We start from the raw sequence: 21023 nt of genomic DNA, 5'->3' as shown, positions 1-21023 counted from the left end.
CCGCCGCCCGTTACGCGTCTCGGGGAGGCGGTTGGGCGGGGAAGGGAGGAGTCAGCGAAGATGGCGGCGGTGGGGAGAGACGGTTCCTTCGGTTCTTCCACGGCATCCGGAGCCGCCAACAACGCCAGCGCGGAGCTGAGGGCGGGCGGCGAGGAGGACGATGGGCAGAACCTCTGGTAATCACCCGCCCCGCCCTGCCCTGCCGTGCTGCCGGGCTGCGGGCCGACACGGCCGGCCGGGCGGTGGCTACCGGCCCTGCGGGTGGGCGGGAAGGAGAGGAAGGGAAGGGAAGGGGAGCGCTGGGTGTCGGCCCCGCAGCCCCGGCTCAGCCGCGCCTCTCTCCGCCGCAGGTCCTGCATCCTCAGCGAGGTGTCCACGCGCTCCCGTTCCAAGCTGCCCTCGGGGAAGAGCGTCCTGCTGCTGGGTGAGCACCGCGGCCACGAGGAACTGAATGGCTGTGGGCGGGTGGATCTGCGGGCTCCATGCCGCTTCCCTCTCGGCCGGCCCTCCTCTGTATGAGAGCTGCGTGTGGGAGCGTGGTTAAACCCGGAGAGTCATGTGGGCTCTGGGAGCAGTGCGGCTCTTTGTAGCCCTGTTGGTCATCCCTTTCTTGAGGGCCCAAGTGTTTTCTCTCATCCTACAGCTGTCTGTGGCTGTGACCCTTCCTGCTCTGAGTGGTGGCTTAAAACTTCCCAGCCAGGGGAATATTGTGCGGGGATTACGGGACTGTCTGGTGAACCTGTTACAGAACTTCTTGCCCTCTGATTTGTTGCTTGTTATATGATGTAACCGAGTAGGCTTTTGAGATTGGAGGTTCTGCTGATGTTAAAGGAAGACTGCGTAATAATTGAGAGCTTTTTATGCGATCCTTTGAAATTAAATTGGATAGCTGTTCTTGGTGGAGTTGGAATGTTTCTTCCTTCCAGTGTTGATCCTTGCCAAGAAGATTACGCTGTCTTTCTCTCTTGGTAGTGTAGTGTATGGAGTACTGCTAATCTTCACTGATCAGCAGTGTGAGTCTGTGCTTCCTTCAGAGCTTGAGGGCATCATAGAATGGTTTCAAACGCTCATTCTGTTTGTTTAACCTTTTGTATAGAGCCACGCTGTTAATTTCTTTATGCAGCGCTTATAGGACGACTAAATCATAGAACCATTAAGGTTGGAAAAGCCCTCTAAGGTCACTTAGTCCAACCACCAATCCACGTCCCTCAGTGCCGCATCCACACAGCTGTGGCACACCTAAGTGTAACACTTCTTTTTAGCTGATACCCCTTTTTTTGGTTGTGTGATTGTCGTCGTTGTTTTCTCTTGTTGTAAGAATTGTACATAATCTCTGCATTCAGTTGGCTGTTTCTTTGCAAGTCAGAGTGAAGCATGTTGCCAGTGGGAAAGGAGAGCTCGTGTGTGTGCTGTACTGGACAGATTGAGGCTGGAGTAGGTGAAGCCTCATCTCTTCAGGCAGTTTCTCAGTTGTCCCAGGTTTTCTTTGTTTTTAAGCTTTCTTCCTATAAGCAGTTTGTATTCTGGCTTTTTGTTGTTCATAAGGATCACTTCTTGCCCGTGACCTTTACCAATTTCTTCACTCTTAGAAAACTTATAAGCAGGAGTTGTCAAGTATGTTTTCACGTACTTTGTGTTAGAGCAGTTACAGTATCAGCAGGTTAATTGTGCTATTTCAGCATTCATTTCTGTCTCTCATCAGTTGTTCTATACTCAAAATTGATGAAATCCAGACTAACTTATAGTCTCATTTCTCCAGAATTGTTTAAGTCTTAATGTGAGGACTTCAAACTTTGGCACTGCATGTGGTATAAAAGCATTTATCTATGATTGTATGTGCTAATAATAGAAATGCAAGCTTTCCTAAACAATTCTGTACAGCAAATATGCCCTGATCCCTAGGCAGTTCTGTCAGAGCAGCTCTAGCCTCCTCATTCAGCTCATTATAGCAATAGGAAACATGCCATCCCTGTTTTCTTAAGGAAATGGGCTTGTCTTGCTGCCAATACTATTTTGAAGACAGCTGATAAGTGTGTAGCTTTTGTTGTTGAGTTTTTCATTCTTTATTTCCCCAAACTCTTTATTCTGCTTCCTTGGACAGTAAAGGCGCTGAGCACAAGAGACTGGTGCTTTTTGTTGAGTGTGGTGATAAAGCTGATGCTTGCTGAGAGCCCTCCTGTTCATTCCATCCTGCGATAGTTGTACCTGAACCAGCGAGCGGGATAGATGAGGGAGCTGAAATGTCACCAGTGCAGGTTATGGATGGAATCCATAGCAGCACAGAATGTGTGAAGGCTTGAATTCAGAGGCCCGAACTAATCATTTATTCAATAAATTGCAGCATGTATTCAAGCAGTAATGTGCAAAGTCATTCTGTGATGCATGAGAAAACATGCTCCCTAGCTTGTAAACCAACTGAATAGCTGCTTTCTAGCAGGCTTTGTGTTTCATGCATTCCGATCTCTGAAGCACAGCACAATCCTTTGCCTGCAATTCTCAGGATGTCAAACCATCCAGTGACACATGCACCCAACTGTGTCTATGTTGCATACTTACACCGCCATTGAATCATTAGGATCTGTGCTTTCTCTGTACTCTACTCTGTAATAAAGGCTGTGAGCAGAGCGGGCAGTCAGTGCTCAGCTGCCTCGTGTGCACATTTTCTTGCTTTGCAGGGCCAGGCCTGTTTGAATCTTTGAGCTCTGCCCTGTCTATTGGTTGTCAGGGTGCTTGACAAGTTCCCACGCTCTACACAGCTAATTTGCAGGTGCACTTTTCCGCATGTACATGTTTACTGTAGAGAACAGGTAAGCAGGACAAACATCTCCTCTTTAATAATTTACAACACTGCATGTTTTGATTCTGGATTCCCTTGCTACTAATCACAGAATCACAGAATTATCAAGGTTGGAAAAGACCTAGATCATCTAGTCCAACCATTACCAATACTTCCTGGCTAAATCATATTCATCAACACAACATCCAAACATTTCTTGAACACTCCCATGGTCGGTGACTCCACCACCTCCCTGGGCAGTGCATTCCAATGCCTGACTACCCTTTCTGAGAAGTAATATTTCCTAATGTCCAGCCTGAATCTCCCCTGGCACAGCTTAAAACCATTCTCTCTAGTTCTATCACTGATTACATGAGAGAAGAGGCCAACCCCCAGCTCACTACAACCCCCCTTCAGGAAGTTATAGAGAGCAATAAGGTCATAAGGTATATCCCAAGGAGTTGTTTCAGCTTGTTGCTTTCCTCGAGTGGATTCTTGAACTATAGTGAGCTTCAGCATTACATTTTGAGACAGCAGATTGTTAGGAGACTACAAAAAAATAGTATGAAATCTTATTGCTTAATTTTAATCGTCAGTTTCTTTTTTTTTTTTCCTGTTCAAATGTTTGTCAGCTCTGCCTCCATCATTTCACCATTACATCTGATAAAATGTTGCTTATTGATTGTATCTTGTTTATCTTGAATGATTGGTAATTCTCTAGTCTTGCAAGAGTTACCAGGTAACTTCTTTTCTTCCTCTTCCAATCTCAACTTGAAATTCTTCACCTTCTGTGTGATAAGAGCCTTCCAAATGTAAGCCATGTTCTCTTTCAGTCAACAGAGTTAAGGTGCTGAAGTATCCGTTGTTTTGATGGGATATTTACCTAGATAGTGTAGCAGCAAAACAATTAAGTTACTGTTTCAGAATGAAGGTGTGCTTTTGGGAACGTTTTCCCTGCTCTAACTCATTTTCCAAGAGGCCAGAATCATGGAATCACAGAATTGTAGGGGTTGGAAGGGGCCTCTAGAGATCATCGAGTCCAACCCCCCTGCCAAAGCAGGTTCCCTACGCCACGTCACACAGGTAGGCGTCCAGGCGGGTCTTGAATATCTCCAGAGAAGGAGACTCCTCCACCTCCCTGTGTAGTGAGCCTTATTTAATCATAACAGCATGGGAAACTGGCATTTTTGAGCTGCATTTATTTTATTTGTCTCTGCGTTGCCAGTGGTGCTGCTGATGCCTGGATCTATCTCAGAAATAGCTCTGAAGGTGATAATGTGGAAGGAATTGTGTTTCTGTTCTCTCCAGGTAGTGATGGGAATACTAATGAAGGCATCCCTTTGATAGTAGCACAGCGTTATTCTCCTTTGGTAGTGAACCTGGGTTCAAATGCAGTAGATGACTTACTGCTGTGTTACAGAGACTTAGTGCTTGTCTTAGAGATGTGCTGCCTGTATTCACTGTAGAAACAGGGGAGACCTTTCAGGGGAGACCTTATAGCTCTCTATAACTTCCTGAAGGGAGGTTGTAGTGAGCTGGGGGTTGGCCTCTTCTCTCATGTGATCAGTGATAGGACCAGAGGGAATGGTTTTATGCTGTGCCAGGGGAGATTCAGGCTGGACATTAGGAAGTATTACTTCTTGGAAAGGGTAGTCAGGCATTGGAATGCACTGCCCAGGGAGGTGGTGGAGTCACCGACCATGGGAGTGTTCAAAAAACATTTGGATGTGGTGCTGAGGAATATGATTTAGCTGGGAAGTATTGGTAATGGTTGGACTAGATGATCTTCTAGGTCTTTTCCAACCTTGATAATTCAGTGATTCTGTGAAACAAGTCATACTGCTCTACCTGTTTCCGTAGTCAGCCCATCTGTTCTTGTGTTGCAGGACTTCACTAAAGGATGCTGGAATGGTTGTTTATGTTGTGCTCTATATTCTGCTGTTATGCACAAGTACAGTTAGTGCTCCTCGGAAAAGCTGTTTAATTTCTTAGTGCCACAGTCAAACAAAGCAGATGATGTGTGAGGAAAGAGATGTTTTCACTGGGGTAAAACAAAGCTTTTTGTCTAACAATTGAAATCTAATTTGGTGGCGACTTATCTGATGACTTAATACGACCTACTGACTGTGAACTTGCATGTTGTTTTGAGGAATTCTGGAGAAGAATCTCGTCAGCATAATTAATTTTGTTCTTCCATCCTCTGAAAGGAAACTAAACTGGGCCTACCCTGATTAGTTTGGTTTTGCTCCGCAGAAGGCATCCTTCAATGAGTGTACTATGTGTAAACAAGTCTCTTTCACTGATTGATGTGAGGCTGTGCAAAAGGCAGCTATTGGCCTGTGCTTGAGAAGTGTTTTATCTGGAAAATAGCTGTAGAGCGCATGCCCTTGACTGTAGTGGGAAGGCTGTTGTGTCTCCACTCCGCTGGATTAGGGCTGAGAGGTTCCACGCTGCATAGAATAGACATCAGTGAGATTCTGGGAAAGCTGCTTTGCCCTTGATAACTCAGTTTCAAGTTCCATCAAGAAACCTTTGGCATTATGGCTACACACACAGCTATTCAGCAAATCAGTGGCTTTTCAAGCTATTGCCAGGGGAAAAATGAAAGAGGGGGTAAACCAACAATAGTGATGAAACAAACGTTTTGCATTTTGTTTTGATGATTTGAACACATTTGGTATTTTACAGTGGAGAAGATTTACGTAAGTGCAAACTAATGAATTATACTCAGTGCAGTTCTGTGTGCTGTAAGAAATAAATGAATGTCTGCCTTGTTCTAAGACAAGTGATAATCTGCTTCTCTTTTCGGTTCCTAAACTGAAAGAGAAGTGAAAGTATGAGTAGTAAATATGGGTGATTATCAATGTTTAATGGAACAGATGTTCTGTAACCTAAATTGCCTCAGGTTATTGGGGCTGGACAGCACCCAAACAACAGGGAGCGGGGCAGGGTTTTGTAGCATCCTGCCTTGCTGCCCCTGGCCAGGGCTGCTTGAGTGTTTTGTCAGGGAATGGAGGAGCAGCGTGGGCATAGAAGTGAGATGGCTTTTGTTGAGCTGAATGCAAGGCTGTCCTTTTGCTTAACAAGATGCTGAAATACCGTGTAAGCAGATTGCTTTGATTGCTTCCTAGCTCGGCTTCCGGAAAAATTAAATCTATTGTCTCTCATGTTTGTATTCAGCTTTACTGTACAGCACTGCTTGCTGGCAAGCATTGCTAAACAGAAGCTAAACATACCTCATGGTATGATTAATGTACAAGTGCAGCTTGATGTAGTGGGGAGTTCTAGTTCTTTAAGATTTATCTTAGAAAAGGAGGGGTTGGGGTTACTTACAAAGCTGGATGCAAAATCTTACATTTGCATCTTGAGTTTTATTCTGCCTTGAAGTTCTGGAGCAAGAATCGCGTGTCAGAAATGTTTTGCTCTGTGAGCTTATGTGTGGAAATTTGATTATCGCATCTTTTGAAATAAAGAAGCCAAAGGATTTTCTGCCTCCAGATTTTGGAGGGAAGAGGGGTATGATGATCACTCTTCCTGGAGGTGCGTAATAACACTTTGTCTTGCACAGTGTTTCAGTAGAGCTTCAGGTAAAATGAAGCACCTTATTTCATAACGTGAACAGGCAGTAAAGTTTAAGACCTAGGGATATGAACAGTCCCTTTGGTTTGAAAGTAAGTCCCACTGCTTTTTCATGTACTTCAGGGTTACCCAGAGACAGTGACAAAACAATATTAAGTACGTTAGGGTTCAGAATGTCAAATGCTCCAGGTGTGTGTGTATCCATATGTTCGTATTTGGAAACAAAAGACTATATGCATGCTTTTATGGATGTGCCTGGCAGTACCTGCACTAATTGCATCACGGTGCTGTCTCTTACCCCTCAAACTTAAAATAACCAACAGACTTCCATCTCCTCACCAATATTTTCCTTGTCCTCTGGTGGAGGAAAGCTTCAGTATATATACTAAAGGCATTACAGTAAAAGATTTGAGTTTTCTCCATGTTTTCCATTTCTCCATTTGAGCCTTTCTCCTTGTGTCTTTTGGCTTCCTTTATGACAGCTGCAAATCTCACTATTCTTTTCATTTACCCAACTCATTAAAGAAATGTTTGGAACTTCTCATGACCACAGATATTTCTTAGATTCATGTTGCAGGCAATTTTGCTGAAGGTGCTGAACTTTCCCAGTGCAAGTAAGCTGTAAACTTTGTTACCACATACCTGAAACCAAGTAGAAAGCAAGAGAACTCAGCTGGAGCTCAGCTAGTGTGAGCAACCTGGGAAGTGGCAAACAGCAATCCTCTTCAAATGGAGGAAGTACTGTTTTGTCTTGGCACAAATGAACCAAAGCCACCTAGTTTTGTGCTTTTTTTTTCTTTCTTTTTTTTTTTTTTTTCTTCCTTTTTCACAGAATCACAGAATTATCAAGGTTGGAAAAGGCCTAGAAGATCATCTAGTCCAACCATTACCAATACTTCCCAGCTCAATCATATTCATCAACACAACATCCAAACGTTTCTTGAACACTCCCATGGTCGGTGACTCCANCCTAGAAGATCATCTAGTCCAACCATTACCAATACTTCCCAGCTCAATCATATTCATCAACACAACATCCAAACGTTTCTTGAACACTCCCATGGTCGGTGACTCCATCACCTCCCTGGGCAGTGCATTCCAATGCCTGACTACCCTTTCTGAGAAGTAATATTTCCTAATGTTCAACCTGAATCTCCCCTGACACAGCTTAAAACCATTCCCTCTAGTTCTGTCACCGATTACACGAGAGAAGAGGCCAACCCCCAGCTCACTACAACCTCCCTTCAGGAAGTTATAGAGAGCTATAAGGTCTCTATAGGTCTCCCCTGAGCCTCCTCTTCTCCAGGTTTTTAATTTAAACTTTGTTCGATACAGAAAACTTTGGATATAGTAACAGCACCTTTTTGCAGCAGACCTTGCCAGTGTGACAGCTCAATTGAGTCTCCTCAGTTATTTGTAGATGACAAGTTCAAGAAGTTGCAGTACTTTGGTGAAGGTAGGGGAAGATGTAATTCATCTGTAATGAAGAGTCTTGAACTGTTCTTGAACTTCTCAGACAGCATTTCTTATTTAAGAGAATATTCATACAAGAAAAAGTTTGTGTGAATAGAAGCTCGCTGTGCTTTCCAGCATTTAATTATATAATTAAAATAATTAATTAAATTATAATGTAATTATATAATTAATTTCTGTTTCTGTGGTCTTGTTAATCCAGGTGTAATATTCATCTAGAGGATGATGGCCAAGTTCCTCTAAAGGGAAAATTCATCCTTATACATAACAATGAAAATTATTGCCCTTGCACTTCTTGCTTTTTTATGTAGTGCTTATACTTTCACTGTATTGTTGAGACTTGAGACTTGTTCTTTACATTAAAGATCATGACAGGCATAAAGCTGATGAGGTGTTTGGGAACCTGTTATTAATTTTGACTTTGTGACCTGCTCTGGGAAGTTACTAATCTCTGTCTTCACTAACTCTTATCATAGAATCAGAATCCTTAGAGTTGGAAGGAACCTTTAAAAGCCATCTAGCCCAACTCGCCTGCAGTGAACAGGGGCACCACAGGTTGCCCAGGGCCTGATCCAGCCTCACCTTGAAAGTCAGTGGGGCTGGGGCATCTACCATGTCACTATGGAACCTGTGCCAGTGCCTCACCGCCCTCCCTGAAAAATACTTTTTCATTCTATCTAACCTAGTTCTCCCCTCTTTAAGCTTGAAACCATTTCCCCTTATCCTGTCACCATAGACCCATCTAAAGAGTTTGTCCCTTTCTTTCCAGTAGCTCCCCTTTAGATATTGAAAGGCTGCTCTCACGTCACCTTGGAATTTCCTCCAGGCTGAACAGCTCCAGCTCTCTCAGCCTGTCAGATGTGTTCACTGCTTTAGCAAATTAGAGAAGCAGATCTGTTCTATGTCCAGATGTACTTAGGTTACTCTTTTGGACTAGAAAAATGCTGCATGAAGTTTTCCAGCTCTAGGATGTGTACTAAGAAGATTTTCAAGAAGAGTCTTTGGCAGCAGTTGAGCAGTCATAGTGTGCTTATGGTGTAAGGTTCACTGGCAATCTGAGGTCCTTTCCGAGGGGAGGGGATAATTCGGCATTAAGAGTGGGATCAATGGATCTGGACTGCAGGCTGTGTCACAATGTACCACAATAGTTTCCTGTTTTCCATCTCCTTTAAAGCTTCTTCAGAACTGTGGAAAAGATTCGAAGAAACCAACTCTCCAAGTAATAAGGAAACAGTTTTGCCCTATTCAGCCTGGTGTTCTGCCCCGTTTGACTGGGGAGAATTGTCAGTGGTGTGTTTTTTGGTTGTGTGACGAACTCACTCTCACGTGGACCTACTTCAGAAAGACTTTGTTACCACTTTGGTTACACGTGAAAGACTGAAATTGTTTCAAGTGTTAAGTTAGCTTGTAAAATACATATAAAAAGCTTATTCAAAAAGGATAGGTACTCGTAACTGCCCTTATAACTAATTAGAGGTGAGACTTAAGATGATGTGCCCACTTCAAACAAACAGATGAGCTGGGCAAAGCCCTCTATACTTTGAAAATGTAATGAGCTCCGTTGTCTTGTTAAAGAGTGATTCCTTCTTGCCACAAATGACTTTTAAATGCAGCTGAGTTTAAAGATTGAGCCTTATCTAATTTCTGTCTCTCCAGGTGAAGATGGAGCAGGTAAAACTAGCTTAATAGGAAAAATTCAAGGAATCGAAGAATACAAAAAAGGAAGAGGCATGGAGTATTTGTATTTAAATGTGCATGATGAAGATCGAGATGGTAAGTTTCTAATAACATTTTAAACCAAAGTAGTGGCTCAATATTGTGATGTTTAGAATGAGGATGGCATGGTTATCTTTCTCAGTATAGGTCAGTTCAGCCCACAAGCAATTTGTTACAATGAGGTTTCTCACTCTAATCTCCTTCATGTATAGCATGAGTGACCAGGCATGGGGAGGAGAGAAACCACTTAAAAAGCCAGAAGAAAAGCAATCTTTTGCAACATTCTGAATGGATGGTAGGCAAAAGTGTGCTTGTCAAATCTAGAGGAAAAGGTGTTTAAGACTCACACTACAGACATCTGCACATGTGGAATGCTTAATTCCACACTGTTGCTTAAATTGAGGGGGAGAGGGCAAGGGAAAGGAATCTGCTGACTGTTTATGCGCTGTATTATAGAATAACCTGGGTTGGAAGGACCTTTAAATGCCAGTGAGATCCAATGCCCCTGCCCTGGTCAGGGATGCCTCCCACTAGGCCAGTCTGTCCAGAGCCCCATCCAGCCTGGCCTTGAACACCTCCAGGGATACGGCATCCCTGGATACTCTGGGCAACCTCTTCCATTGCCTCATCAGACTCTGAGTGAAGAATTTCTTCCTAACATGTAACCTGAATCTCTCCTTTTTAGTTTAAATTTTGCTGGGGTGTGTGTGTGTGTTAAGCTGACTGATGAAAACATATTTCTTTATTTTCTTGACTTGTATTTTACTCACCTAATGAAAACGTCATAGTTATTATGGAGTGGACAGTTGCAAGTGAATCTCAAAATGTTTCTTCTTTTGTTATAGACCAAACAAGATGCAATGTATGGATTTTGGATGGTGACCTGTATCACAAAGGTCTTCTTAAATTTGCAATGGAGTCAAACTCACTAAAGGACACTCTAGTTATGTTGGTAGTTGACATGTCAAGGCCTTGGACTGCAATGGATTCTTTGCAAAAATGGGCAAGTGTTGTAAGAGAACGCATTGACAAGTTAAAAATTCCTCCCGAAGAAATGAAAGAAATGGAGCAAAAGTGTGAGTATCCCACAGATATTCAGGAATCCACTGAAATCTAATATGCTTAATGCTTTCTGCACAACTTCATATCCCCACTGCAGTCTTTTTCTCTGTTGTAAAGGTGGCTTAAAATTAGGAGATCCAGATTAAGAAAGGATAAATCAAGCTTGGTTGAATTTAGTCTTGATTCCTAGAGATTTTTATAGATAAGATTTATCAAACGAAAGAAACATCATGGCTTTCTATTTCATATTTGGTTATTCTGAAGGCAGATGTTGACCTTTTACACTGCACCAGTCTATTACTTGTTCCTGTCATCAGTCAGGTCAGATAATTGAGTCTTTTCTCTGCTTAACAGAAGTGTGAATGTTGAAAACATTCAGGATGCTTTCACACACAGTAACATTTAGGCCCTTTCTGCTTGAGGAGTTATTCTTGACATGAGTGCAGCTGTGTGTGTTTTGATTTGGGATGGCTTTTTTTTGGGCATGAATATGCTCTATCACTTTCATACCTTTTTAACTTAAATATGCAGAACACAGGATTACTGCAGAATTCCTTGAACTACCTGACTGAACTTGCTAGTGCCGTTTGGGCAGCCATTGTATTTCATTTGGGGTACTAAATCATGAACCTTGGCCCATCACCTCTCAGAATCACTCCAGGAAGTGACCCTTTGGGAAGGCTGTGTGTCAAGATCAAATAGTGTGATAAAAACTTGATTTATTGAAGTCTGAAGTTGGTCTCTTCCTGCTGGGAGAAGGGGGCAGAGGAATCTTGCTGGAGTTTTGTTTATATATTTCTGTTCTATTCCTGTACCAGCTTCATTGCTCAGGAAAGGCTCCCGTGAGCTGATCTAACTTGCTAATGGTACTGAAATCTACCATGTTTGGACTCCTCTTCTGGAGGCTCCTTGCTGTGTCTTCTAGTTTAAGCAGCCAAACTCTACTCAGAGGTGGACTCTCAGGGAATGGAGACTGGTTTGGGAAGGCACTGGGGGGATGCAGCAGCTGGGTGTGAAGGGCTGTGGCAGCTCTTCCTGTTACTGAATTCAGCTGTGTCCAATGAAACCTCATAGCCTGATCACTGTAACTGTGCCTCTAAGGGAGACCTGAGATTGTATTCCAAAGTCTCTGAGTTGATACAGTATGTTAATCTTTTCTCTTCCTTTGAGTATCCTGGTGTGAGCTCAGGATTAAAAATGCAATCAGTTTTGGAGGCTCTCAGACCAGACTGAAGGAGCAGCGTTGCCTTAATAAGAACCTCAATCAACTGTGGAAGTAGAGATGATAATCTGTACGTGTGCTTCTTTTTATTCTGAATTCTGGGCAGAAGAGCCTGAATAATTTCAGCCCAATGCACCTTTATCCTGGGTGCTGGATAAGTTATTGTTTTGTTAATTCACCCAGTGCTTTTACAGATAGGAACTCAGGGCTTAAATCAGTTTAGAAAAGGTGAGAATGGATAAAGGCAAATCAGGAAAAGCAGTGAGGAAGCAGCGGATTAGTGAGCTGCTGGTGTGTGTGATTCAGCTATGTGATTCAGCTAAGTCATCTTGCTGCCTGGATTTTTAGCTGAATCAGGCAGTGCTGCTCATGGAAAAGTAATGGAGGTGGTTTGGGATAGAATCCTTTTTGTGCTGGGTGAAATCAGACACTTGATGTGAAAGGTACAAACATCTGATGCCTGATACTGCATCCCTGGTGGGAAGAACATTAAGTGACCTTGTAATTAGAGCTTGGGCATTTGCATCAGAACTTAACAAAAGTTACACTTATAACCTTGTCTTTTTTTTTCCTTCTAACTCTTGTTGGACTCTGACTTGCCTTCCTTGCTAAACATTAAAGTAGTATCAGATCTGTTGTAAAATCATGCCAAATATTTCACATATTGCTACTTAATAATCTAGTTAATAACTATTGCTTTTTTTGTTTATTACTAGTATAGTTACGTGGTGCAGAGAAGTGTAGACAGGAGACTTTTAGGTCAGACCTGCTAAATGATACGTGTAAGGTTTGCTGCTGTTTGTGCTAACAGATTTTCGTTAATTTCATCAAGAACAATGGAAGGGAACTTGTTTTTTTAGGAGATTTATCAAGCATTGATAGCTAACAACTGCCTAATGGCTCTTCCACAGTGCTAAAAATCAAAATGGGTTAATGTTGTCCCCGTGGACACTTAGAACTGGCCATGTTCTTCTACCTGTGCAAATCATATTATCAAATAAATGAGTGGTGCTTGCTGTGTGTTCAATTCTTTCAACCTACAGCAGCAGAAGTACTATAGTTCCGTCAGTGATACTAGAGATCAATGGCAGTGGAAATCAATGTCGAAGTACTAAAGTAGATGATGTTTTAATATGACTTTTTTTCCTTTCAGTGGTAAGAGACTTCCAGGAATATGTAGAACCAGGAGAGGATTTTCCAGCTTCTCCACAGAGAAGAAATACTTCATTACAGGACGACAAAGATGACAGTGTGATTTTACCCCTGGGTGCAGATACACTAACATGTAACTTAGGCATTCCAGTAGTAGTAGTTTGTACAAAGGTTTGTTTCACATTTTAGGTTTTTGTATGTTTTATTAAGGGGATGTTGTAAATTGTGGATTTTAGGTGGGAAACTCATGGTTCTAATTTCATTCTGAACACACTGGGTAAGAATTCTCATAAACAGGTTTTATGTTGAAGGTTGGGAATCTTCTGGAAGCCCCATTTGCATGTTAATTTGGGTGTAGTGATGTTACCAGTTTTCAGGGAGTTGAGAAATGCCTCAGTCCTGGTTTTGCTCTCAGAAATGAACTAGTCAGTAAGCAACCAAAATTCCCTTTAATTTACACAGCCATTCTATATTCTGCAAACAATGGGTTGGATTTTTAAATACTTCTGGGTTTTGTTGTGGGTTTTTTTTTGTTTTGTTTTTTATGGGAAGGCAAATAAGTTTCAGGCTGCTGGCTACTAGAGCGCTGCTCTGCTAACATTGCTCAGTTCTTGGGGTGTTTCTGTGACCTGATTTGGTTTCTATGAAATACTTCACACTTTCAGTCTAGAGCAAAAGTAGTGTGCTTCTCGTGTTTTGTTTTATTCCCCCATGGCTTTTCAGTTCTCATTGGCATTAAGCATATTGCATCTGCAGCCTCTGCTGGCTCACAGTGAAAGAATAAACCTTTTGATGCGTATGCTGTTACTCCTAAAGGAGGCTGACCCTCTCATTTGAAAAGCACCTGTGTTGTTTTTATTTCAGCTCCTGGTTCTTCATTATTCTTCCCTCACCACAACCATTCTTTTTTCCTTCTCATCTCCACGCTTCTTGCTTTGGTTTACCTTTGCAATGGGTTAGCAAGTAGCCAGACAAAAAGGCTGTGCCCTGCACTAGCACAGAGTGTAAAAGCAATGGCTGTATTCAATGGATTGTTGTTCAATAGAGATGTTGATTTATCACATAACGTGGTTGCAGTTGGGAAGAGAATGGAAAATGGCAAACATTTTAACTCCCAATTTAACGCAGCAGCGCTGCTGTTTGAACAGATACCTGGAAGTGGTTTTTATTATATTACTAAATATTAATTGTGTGCTTGTTTTAACAGTGCGATGCCATCAGTGTTCTGGAAAAAGAGCATGACTACAGAGATGAACACTTTGACTTCATTCAGTCACATATCAGACGGTTTTGCTTACAGTGTATCCTTAAACACGTCATAAGGGCAATAAGAACTCAAAGCTTGACATTAATTATGGTCAGCTTAAAAGAATACTTGCATCTCTACAAAACTGTACACAACTCCTTCTTTGTGGCTGGATGTCTGCTTTTGTTATTCCCTACGTAAAATGCTGGGTTAAATAGTTCTTCATTCCGTTGAATAATTTCAATTAATTCATTAGAGATATGCAAGAGTCTGGCATGTCCCCTTACTTTTAATTTCTTTCCTTGCCATTTCCATATTGAAGAATCAGTTCCTAAATCAGCTCCCTAAAATAACAAGATGATTCATTTTAGCATGGAACCATTTCAGATGCCCATAAGGTGTTATTCTTTTTGACTGAATATCTGTTGTCTTCAGTGTTTGGTAATCCCACACGATAAGATGATGAGGGAAGAAAGGAAATACAAGTTGCTGTGGGAAAGATCCCCTGGCTTTTCTGTTAGCAGGCACAACATACACAAACTGTCACTATGCTACATATAAAATGTTGTTTAGGTAGCTAGGTGTGCCTTCACTGTGTCATCATAGCATGTGCTGTAGTAAGTGGAAGTCTAAATACTACTGGAGAGACAGCAATTAAGTTGAGAGGTAGTTCACAACCACGGGATCTCATTAAAGTGCTGCGATGGCACCTACTTTGGATCCTGTTTTTCAAAATGGAGTTACAGATAATTGCAGTAAGTTCTGTAGATGAAGAAAAAGAATATGAAAGATTAGTAGGAATTAGTCCATGTAATTGCCATATGCAACTTAGAACTCTGTGCTGAATGTTGCTGAATGGGAATCAGATCTTGTTAGATGACTCAGAATTTGAATTTCATCTGTGTAGAAAAACTGGTCAGGGATTGGGGCATTTTTATTATATCAAAGTGAAAACTACTTGAAACATTCCTTGCTGCTCTTATTAATCCTGTGTGTAAATAATCTTCCTTTGATACTGAAACGTTCGGGAATAATAATCACTCCTTTTAGTACTAACATAGAGCACAACTCCTTTACCTTCCTTTCAAAGGAGATCACTCTGTAATATAAGAGCTTGATTCCCAAATTAAAAAACCCAGCTGGGAAAGTGAAAGACCTTTTGTATTCTTGGAGCTACTGGTGTTAGTGCTGTAGTATCTGTGTCACATCTCTGCATAGTCCTGCAGGATGGGACAATGATGAGATAAGGGTATGGCATGGAAGTTTTCATTTGCTGAAAGCAAAAGCGGTTTAAAAGACATCATAGCGAAGCTGTTGGTACTGTGGGCTTTGAAAGTGAGAAGAGCCTTTAGTCAAAAAGCAATGGATGAGTTGCCCTAAAACGTATGTATTTCTTCACTAGGAGAGTGGTTAGGCCCTAGAACAGGCTGCCCAGGGAGGTTGTGGATGCCCCGTCCTTGGAGGTGTTCAAGACCAGGTTGGACGGGGCCCTGGGCAACCTGATCTAGTAAATGTGTGTGTTTGGTGGCCCTGCCAGGCAGGGGGGTTGGAACTACATGATCCTTGAGGTCCCTTCCAACACGGGTCATTCTGTGATTCTGTGATTCTGTATGCAGGAAGAGAGACTTCAATTCTTAAATAGCTTATTTCAAAAAATAGCATTGGAAGTTGTTTGGCCTATTTGCTTTTGGTATTCTGCCTCAATGTTTCAGAGGAGATAACCTTTAAAACAACAAAAGCAGGTCATTTCCGTATTTCTTACCACTAAAATGGAGTTTTCTTTAACAAGCTTACTCAGATGGGGCCGCGCTTATTTACACTTCGGTAAAGGAGAACAAAAACATTGATTTAGTCTATAAATATCTAGTCCATAAGTTGTACGGGTTTCCTTTCAATGTTCCAGCTGTTGTTGTGGAAAAAGACGCAGTATTTATGTAAGTTCTCTGTGTTATTGTGTGTATATGACCACAACATACATTTGTGCGGGATTGCAGAGCCTTTTTTGTCCTGTGTTTTTGAAAGATGAGTGTGACAGTCTGATGAGATGGGGGATTTGGAGAGGCAAGTGGGCTGAGATAACAAATAGTCACTGCCTCAAAGAGGAATGATAAACAAGGAGGTATTTCCTTTCTGTTATGGTAAACCAGTCTCTGTCTGTAGCTACCTGTACTGGTCAATAACCCCCTTGCACAGAAGAAAGGAAATGATGACAACTTTCTGAGCTTTCAGTTCTGTGTAAATGAGAATAACCTGAAGAAATGATGGAATTTAAAGCCAAATGATCCTTCTTTCTAGTCCTGCAGGTTGGGATAACGACAAGAAGATTGGCATCTTGCACGAGAACTTTCAAACACTAAAAGCAGAAGACAGTTTTGAAGACAGCATAAGAAAACCACCGGTCAGAAAGGTACAATGAGATGTTTTAGAAATGAAATACGTTTTGCTAATAATTTTGGCAGCTTATTATTTGCTTGTCTCCCCGTCAGCTGTTGGAGCTTTGCTTCCAGGACTGTGATAGACTTGTTTTTGCTTATTTTGTCTTTTCATTTTGTTCTCGGTGTTTTCTTAGTGTTTTGTGTAGCTGCTTTTTGGTGACTTACTGTGTAGACCTGGGATGGAAGATGTTTCTGTTTCTTACACCACTTCATCCTAGCGCAAATGTTACTGAAAGTAACACCGAGCTTAGGCCAGGATAAGGTGACAACACCAGTGGGAGAGTGTGCATCTGTGAACAGATACAACATAAAGCATAGGATATTCAGTATTCCTGCAGATCCTGATTTTTTTCTTTTCTGTTGCAGTTTGTTCATGAGAAAGAAATTGTTGCAGAAGATGACCAGGTGTTTCTTATGAAGCTGCAGGTAATGTTCTGTCTATGAAACAAACAGCTGATGTTTTATCTAACAGGATTCTTCAGAGAAAAAAAAAGTTTGGTAATATCTAATAATACATGGGCTTATTGTTGGTTGGTTTTCTTTTTTGCAGTCGCAACTGGCGAAACAGCCACCTACTGCTGCAGGACGGCCAGTGGTGAGTAGTAACAAGTATTTCCGATGCCATCACCTGTATTTGAGGGCTGTTTGTTTCTTAACTGCACGATCAAATAGTTTTGATCAGTTTATTTGTGTAAACTACGTAGTGTTTAAAGCCTATTTCTCACGCTGCTCTAAAAGGATGACACTTCTTTACAGCTAGGCATGACAACTTGTATTGGCAGCAAGGGCTAAATGCCGTGGCTTTACTTCTTATGTGTTAGAGTGCATCTAAGCAGTTACTTGACTACCCTTTCCATCCCAAGAGTGTGCCAGGGAGCAAACTGTATGTAAGCTGAATTGCTTTGGTGAGTTTTGTATCCAAAAGTTGGTGCTGTCACTCTAGGAATATACATATGGTTAAGTGAGAATTATAATGTCTAATTCAAAATAACTGGAAAGTAAGAAGCTTCACAGAGAGCCTGCAAATTTTTAGAGATGACTTCAACTTTTGTTAGATGAACGGCAATTTTACACAATCACACGTTATCACTGAAGGACTGAGGACTGTTTTGGGGGGCTTATTTTGTTGGAGTTTTTTTGTCCATTTCTTTGCTTTTTTTCCTTGGACTGCCTTTAATCCTTCCTACATATTTGTTGCCACGTGGTGTTGGCTTTCCAAGAAGCTGATTTTAGGTCCTCTACAATCTCATCGGTGCAGTTTTCACTGTGGCCAGAGGAGCTATAAAATAACAGCTTCACCTTTCTCACTGAGGTGCCTGGGGGGCAAGCTTCGGTAGTGCTTCGGTTGCACTGAAGTTAATATTTGTAATAACGTCATAAGTGTGGAAAAAAAACACGTAAAAAAAATCCTGCCTCATTTCAGTTGTGAGGGGAACTACGTTATTAAAAAAGAAGTAGAACTGAGAAGCGGATGCTTAATTTCACATGCAATTACAGCTCACAATTCGATTCTTTGGAAGAGCTCTTTTAATTTTCTCCTCTTTCTTTGCACAGGATGCCTCGCCAAGAGTTCCTGGAGGATCTCCTAGGACACCAAATAGATCTGTGACATCCAATGTCGCCAGCGTTACACCTATCCCTGCTGGGTCCAAAAAAATTGATCCCAACATGAAAGGTACCTTTGTCTTTATGGGGACAAAAATTAACTTGGGGAAGTGCCTTTCTTCAATGCGCTTTTTTAGCATAACCGAAAGATTGAATCGCTATTTCTCTGGATTATGTTTGGATGGCTTTTTGTTTTTTTGTCTCCTCTCCCATTCCTGCCTCCTTGTAGCTGGAGCTACCAGTGAGGGAGTCCTGGCGAACTTCTTCAATAGTCTGTTGAGTAAGAAAACTGGTTCCCCTGGTGGCCCCGGTGGTGTTGGTGGCAGTCCTGGAGGTGGCAGCGCTGGAGGTACCGGCAGCAATCTGCCACCATCAGCAAAAAAGTCAGGTATGCTAAAAAGATCAGCTCATAAGTTAGAGCGAGTTGTGCATCGTTCAGTGTTGTTTATTGGAAGTGTGAACACTGCTACTTTTAACTGTATGCTTCATTGGATATGGCTTTTTATTGCCACAGTGATTCAGTATTGCCCGCCCTTGCTATGGCTCGTAGAATCAAAGCAAGCCTTCCCTTGTAGCTGTTTAAGCAGCTCATGCCATAAGCCATTTCAATAGTATTCAGATACATTGGGACTTCATTTCAAAGTGATGCATATCTGTATCATCAGTGTTAAAATGACTTCAATACTTTTAAACTTATTAATATTTTTTTAAACTTAATTTTGCCAGTGGTACAGCTCTGATTTGATGAAGGTTTAATGGAGTCACTTCAGCAGTCAATCAATCAGTTTAGTATTTTCTTTTGACAGCATGTTTAGCATTCATCAGAAATGTCTGATGGTGATTCCTTTAAAGCTAGATGCATGCAAGACCAGAGTATAGGAGTTAGTGGAGGGGAGCGAGGGCCAAGTTTAAATGTGAGTGTATCAATGTGCTATCCCAAGTTATGGAGGTGGTAAGCAGAGGTGAGGAGAGTGATGGGTTTGCACACGCACCTTGAGCAGCAGTGTCAACTTAAGCTGACCAAGTTTGTGGAACAGACTTTGGTCTGTGGTAAAACTCCTGATTTCTATTCAGAATTAAATACAGCTGGTGCAGCAAATCCTACAGAAGTATTCATGATTTGTAGAAAACAGAGAAGTGTATTTTCTAGGCTTTAACTCTTCATATGCCTACAACTATATATAGTTATGGAAGTCACTTTGAGAAATCTGGAATACAGGATGTGAGTGTATTTCTTTGTGTCCTTTGCTTTTGATTATTGGCCTTAGGCCTTTGCTGCGTGCTTTGGGTTGCAGAGTAACATTTCTAGGATTCACCTGAAGCAAGAACAGGTTGGTTTTTTTTCTTTGGCTTTTTTTGTTTGGCAGATTTGCAGCTGCTTCTTGAGAACTGAAGATACAAAATGGTTTCATTCCCATCACTGAGGGCCGTGCGTTTCTTTTGTAGGTCAGAAGCCAGTTTTAACAGATGTTCAGGCAGAACTGGACAGAATCTCACGAAAACCCGACATGGTTTCTCCTACATCACCTACGTCTCCCACAGAAGGCGAAGCATCTTGAAGACACCAAATAAAACCAATTGTTCAGTTTTCTGGGGTAATTCAAACTTGCCTCTGCCTCTTCCTTCAGTAACTGGAACTAAAGAACTGAAACATCGTTTCAGAACACAAACAGTTTGTCTGTCTTTCTTTCATGTGTTGCCCAACTTTACAAAAGGGAGCTGTACAGGTGAAAAACGGTATCACATCACATAGGGCTACTGTTCACAGTGCAAGAATGGTAGATAAATTTCTGGGTTTTGTTGATAAGTCGGTGTAATTCTGTGAAACTGGCAAGTATGTTCACTTACAGATAAAGGTTGCTTAGAGCAGGAGGCTGATGCACACCGCAGGCACTTAATTTATATTGATTTCCCAACTCATTAGTTGATTTCAGTACCCTCTTAAGTAGAGTGTAAACTTCTAAAGGAGAGAACTACTACTAGTTGTTGGAAAGTCAAATCACTTGCACAAAACTGTAACGACAAACTCCAAATATACTTGAATGCTTGATTTGGAGCATGTTTGCAAACCTGTTTGATCTCCCCTGAGATCTATACGGCATTCAAAAACCCACACGAAAGTTTCATTCCAGACTAAGACTTTAAATTAGTGGCCGGTTTTTTGGTTGTTTTCTTTGATTAATTTCAGACACTGAATAAAAGATGTATAAAGAAAAAGCAGAGGTTAAATGTACAGATTATCAGTATCCAGATTTGTCTATATATATATGGCTCAGCCTTAATGTCCCCCACTATGTTTCCCATATTAATTTATGGTTTAAGATTGGTCATCGAAACTGTAATCAGTTAATAAAGTGTTCTCTGCATTCAAATTTCAGTAACTTTCATTGAAGCCATGGTGTTCTTTGTTTACAGCTACATTTGAGGATGTGATGTCAAACATCTTAAAATACACTTCATGCTGTACCTCTCTTTGAATAGCATCGCTGGGAGAGATTTAGACTTCCTTGCAGCACTGTTTCTGGGAGGAACTGGATAAAAGTCTGCTGTGTTTGCTGCTAGGAGTAAAACCAGCTTCTCAGGCTCATGTGGATTCTGCTGCAAGCACAATAATGACACCAAGAATCCTGCTGACGACTCCAGTGTGTTAGAATGGCCTGGGTTGGAAAGGTCCATAAAGATCATCAAGTGTTGCATTGGACAGCTCACCAAGGTCAGGGCTTCAGCTTTCAGTACACAAATGCTGAGCATCCCTTC

General features: G+C 41.6%; 1 protein-coding gene across 2 annotated transcripts; it reads left to right on the top strand.

Annotated features, from left to right (window-relative positions):
* Positions 1–3: 3 nt before the first annotated feature.
* Positions 4–20647, top strand: DYNC1LI1 (dynein cytoplasmic 1 light intermediate chain 1). 2 transcript variants are annotated; one of them, XM_015853960.1, is made up of 13 exons: positions 4–176; positions 351–424; positions 9485–9601; positions 10390–10620; positions 12982–13151; positions 14188–14281; positions 16025–16160; positions 16522–16633; positions 17028–17087; positions 17212–17256; positions 18216–18336; positions 18496–18654; positions 19713–20647. In XM_015853960.1, the coding sequence occupies exons 1-13, from the start codon at positions 61–63 to the stop codon at positions 19823–19825; spliced, it is 1548 nt and encodes a 515-aa protein (XP_015709446.1). In that variant the 5' UTR covers positions 4–60; the 3' UTR covers positions 19826–20647. The 2 variants fall into 2 exon arrangements, with proteins under 2 accessions (XP_015709446.1, XP_015709445.1); XM_015853959.1 differs by having other exon boundaries at positions 18216–18654.
* The last annotated feature ends 376 nt before the right edge of the window (positions 20648–21023 follow it).

The sequence above is a fragment of the Coturnix japonica genome, chromosome 2 (genome assembly GCF_001577835.2).
Source record: "Coturnix japonica isolate 7356 chromosome 2, Coturnix japonica 2.1, whole genome shotgun sequence".
NCBI lineage: Eukaryota > Metazoa > Chordata > Aves > Galliformes > Phasianidae > Coturnix > Coturnix japonica.
This window is presented reverse-complemented; position numbering and strand designations above follow the sequence as displayed.

What these genes read in the sequence shown, in the direction of transcription:
- DYNC1LI1 (XM_015853959.1), top strand. Translation starts at nt 61, where the DNA reads ATGGCGGCGGTGGGGAGAGACGGTTCCTTCGGTTCTTCCACGGCATCC. An exon ending in GAAGAGCGTCCTGCTGCTGG is followed by an intron (nt 425 to 9,484) that starts GTGAGCACCGCG and finishes CTGTCTCTCCAG; the next exon opens with GTGAAGATGGAGCAGGTAAA. An exon ending in TGTTTCTTATGAAGCTGCAG is followed by an intron (nt 17,088 to 17,211) that starts GTAATGTTCTGT and finishes TCTTTTTTGCAG; the next exon opens with TCGCAACTGGCGAAACAGCC.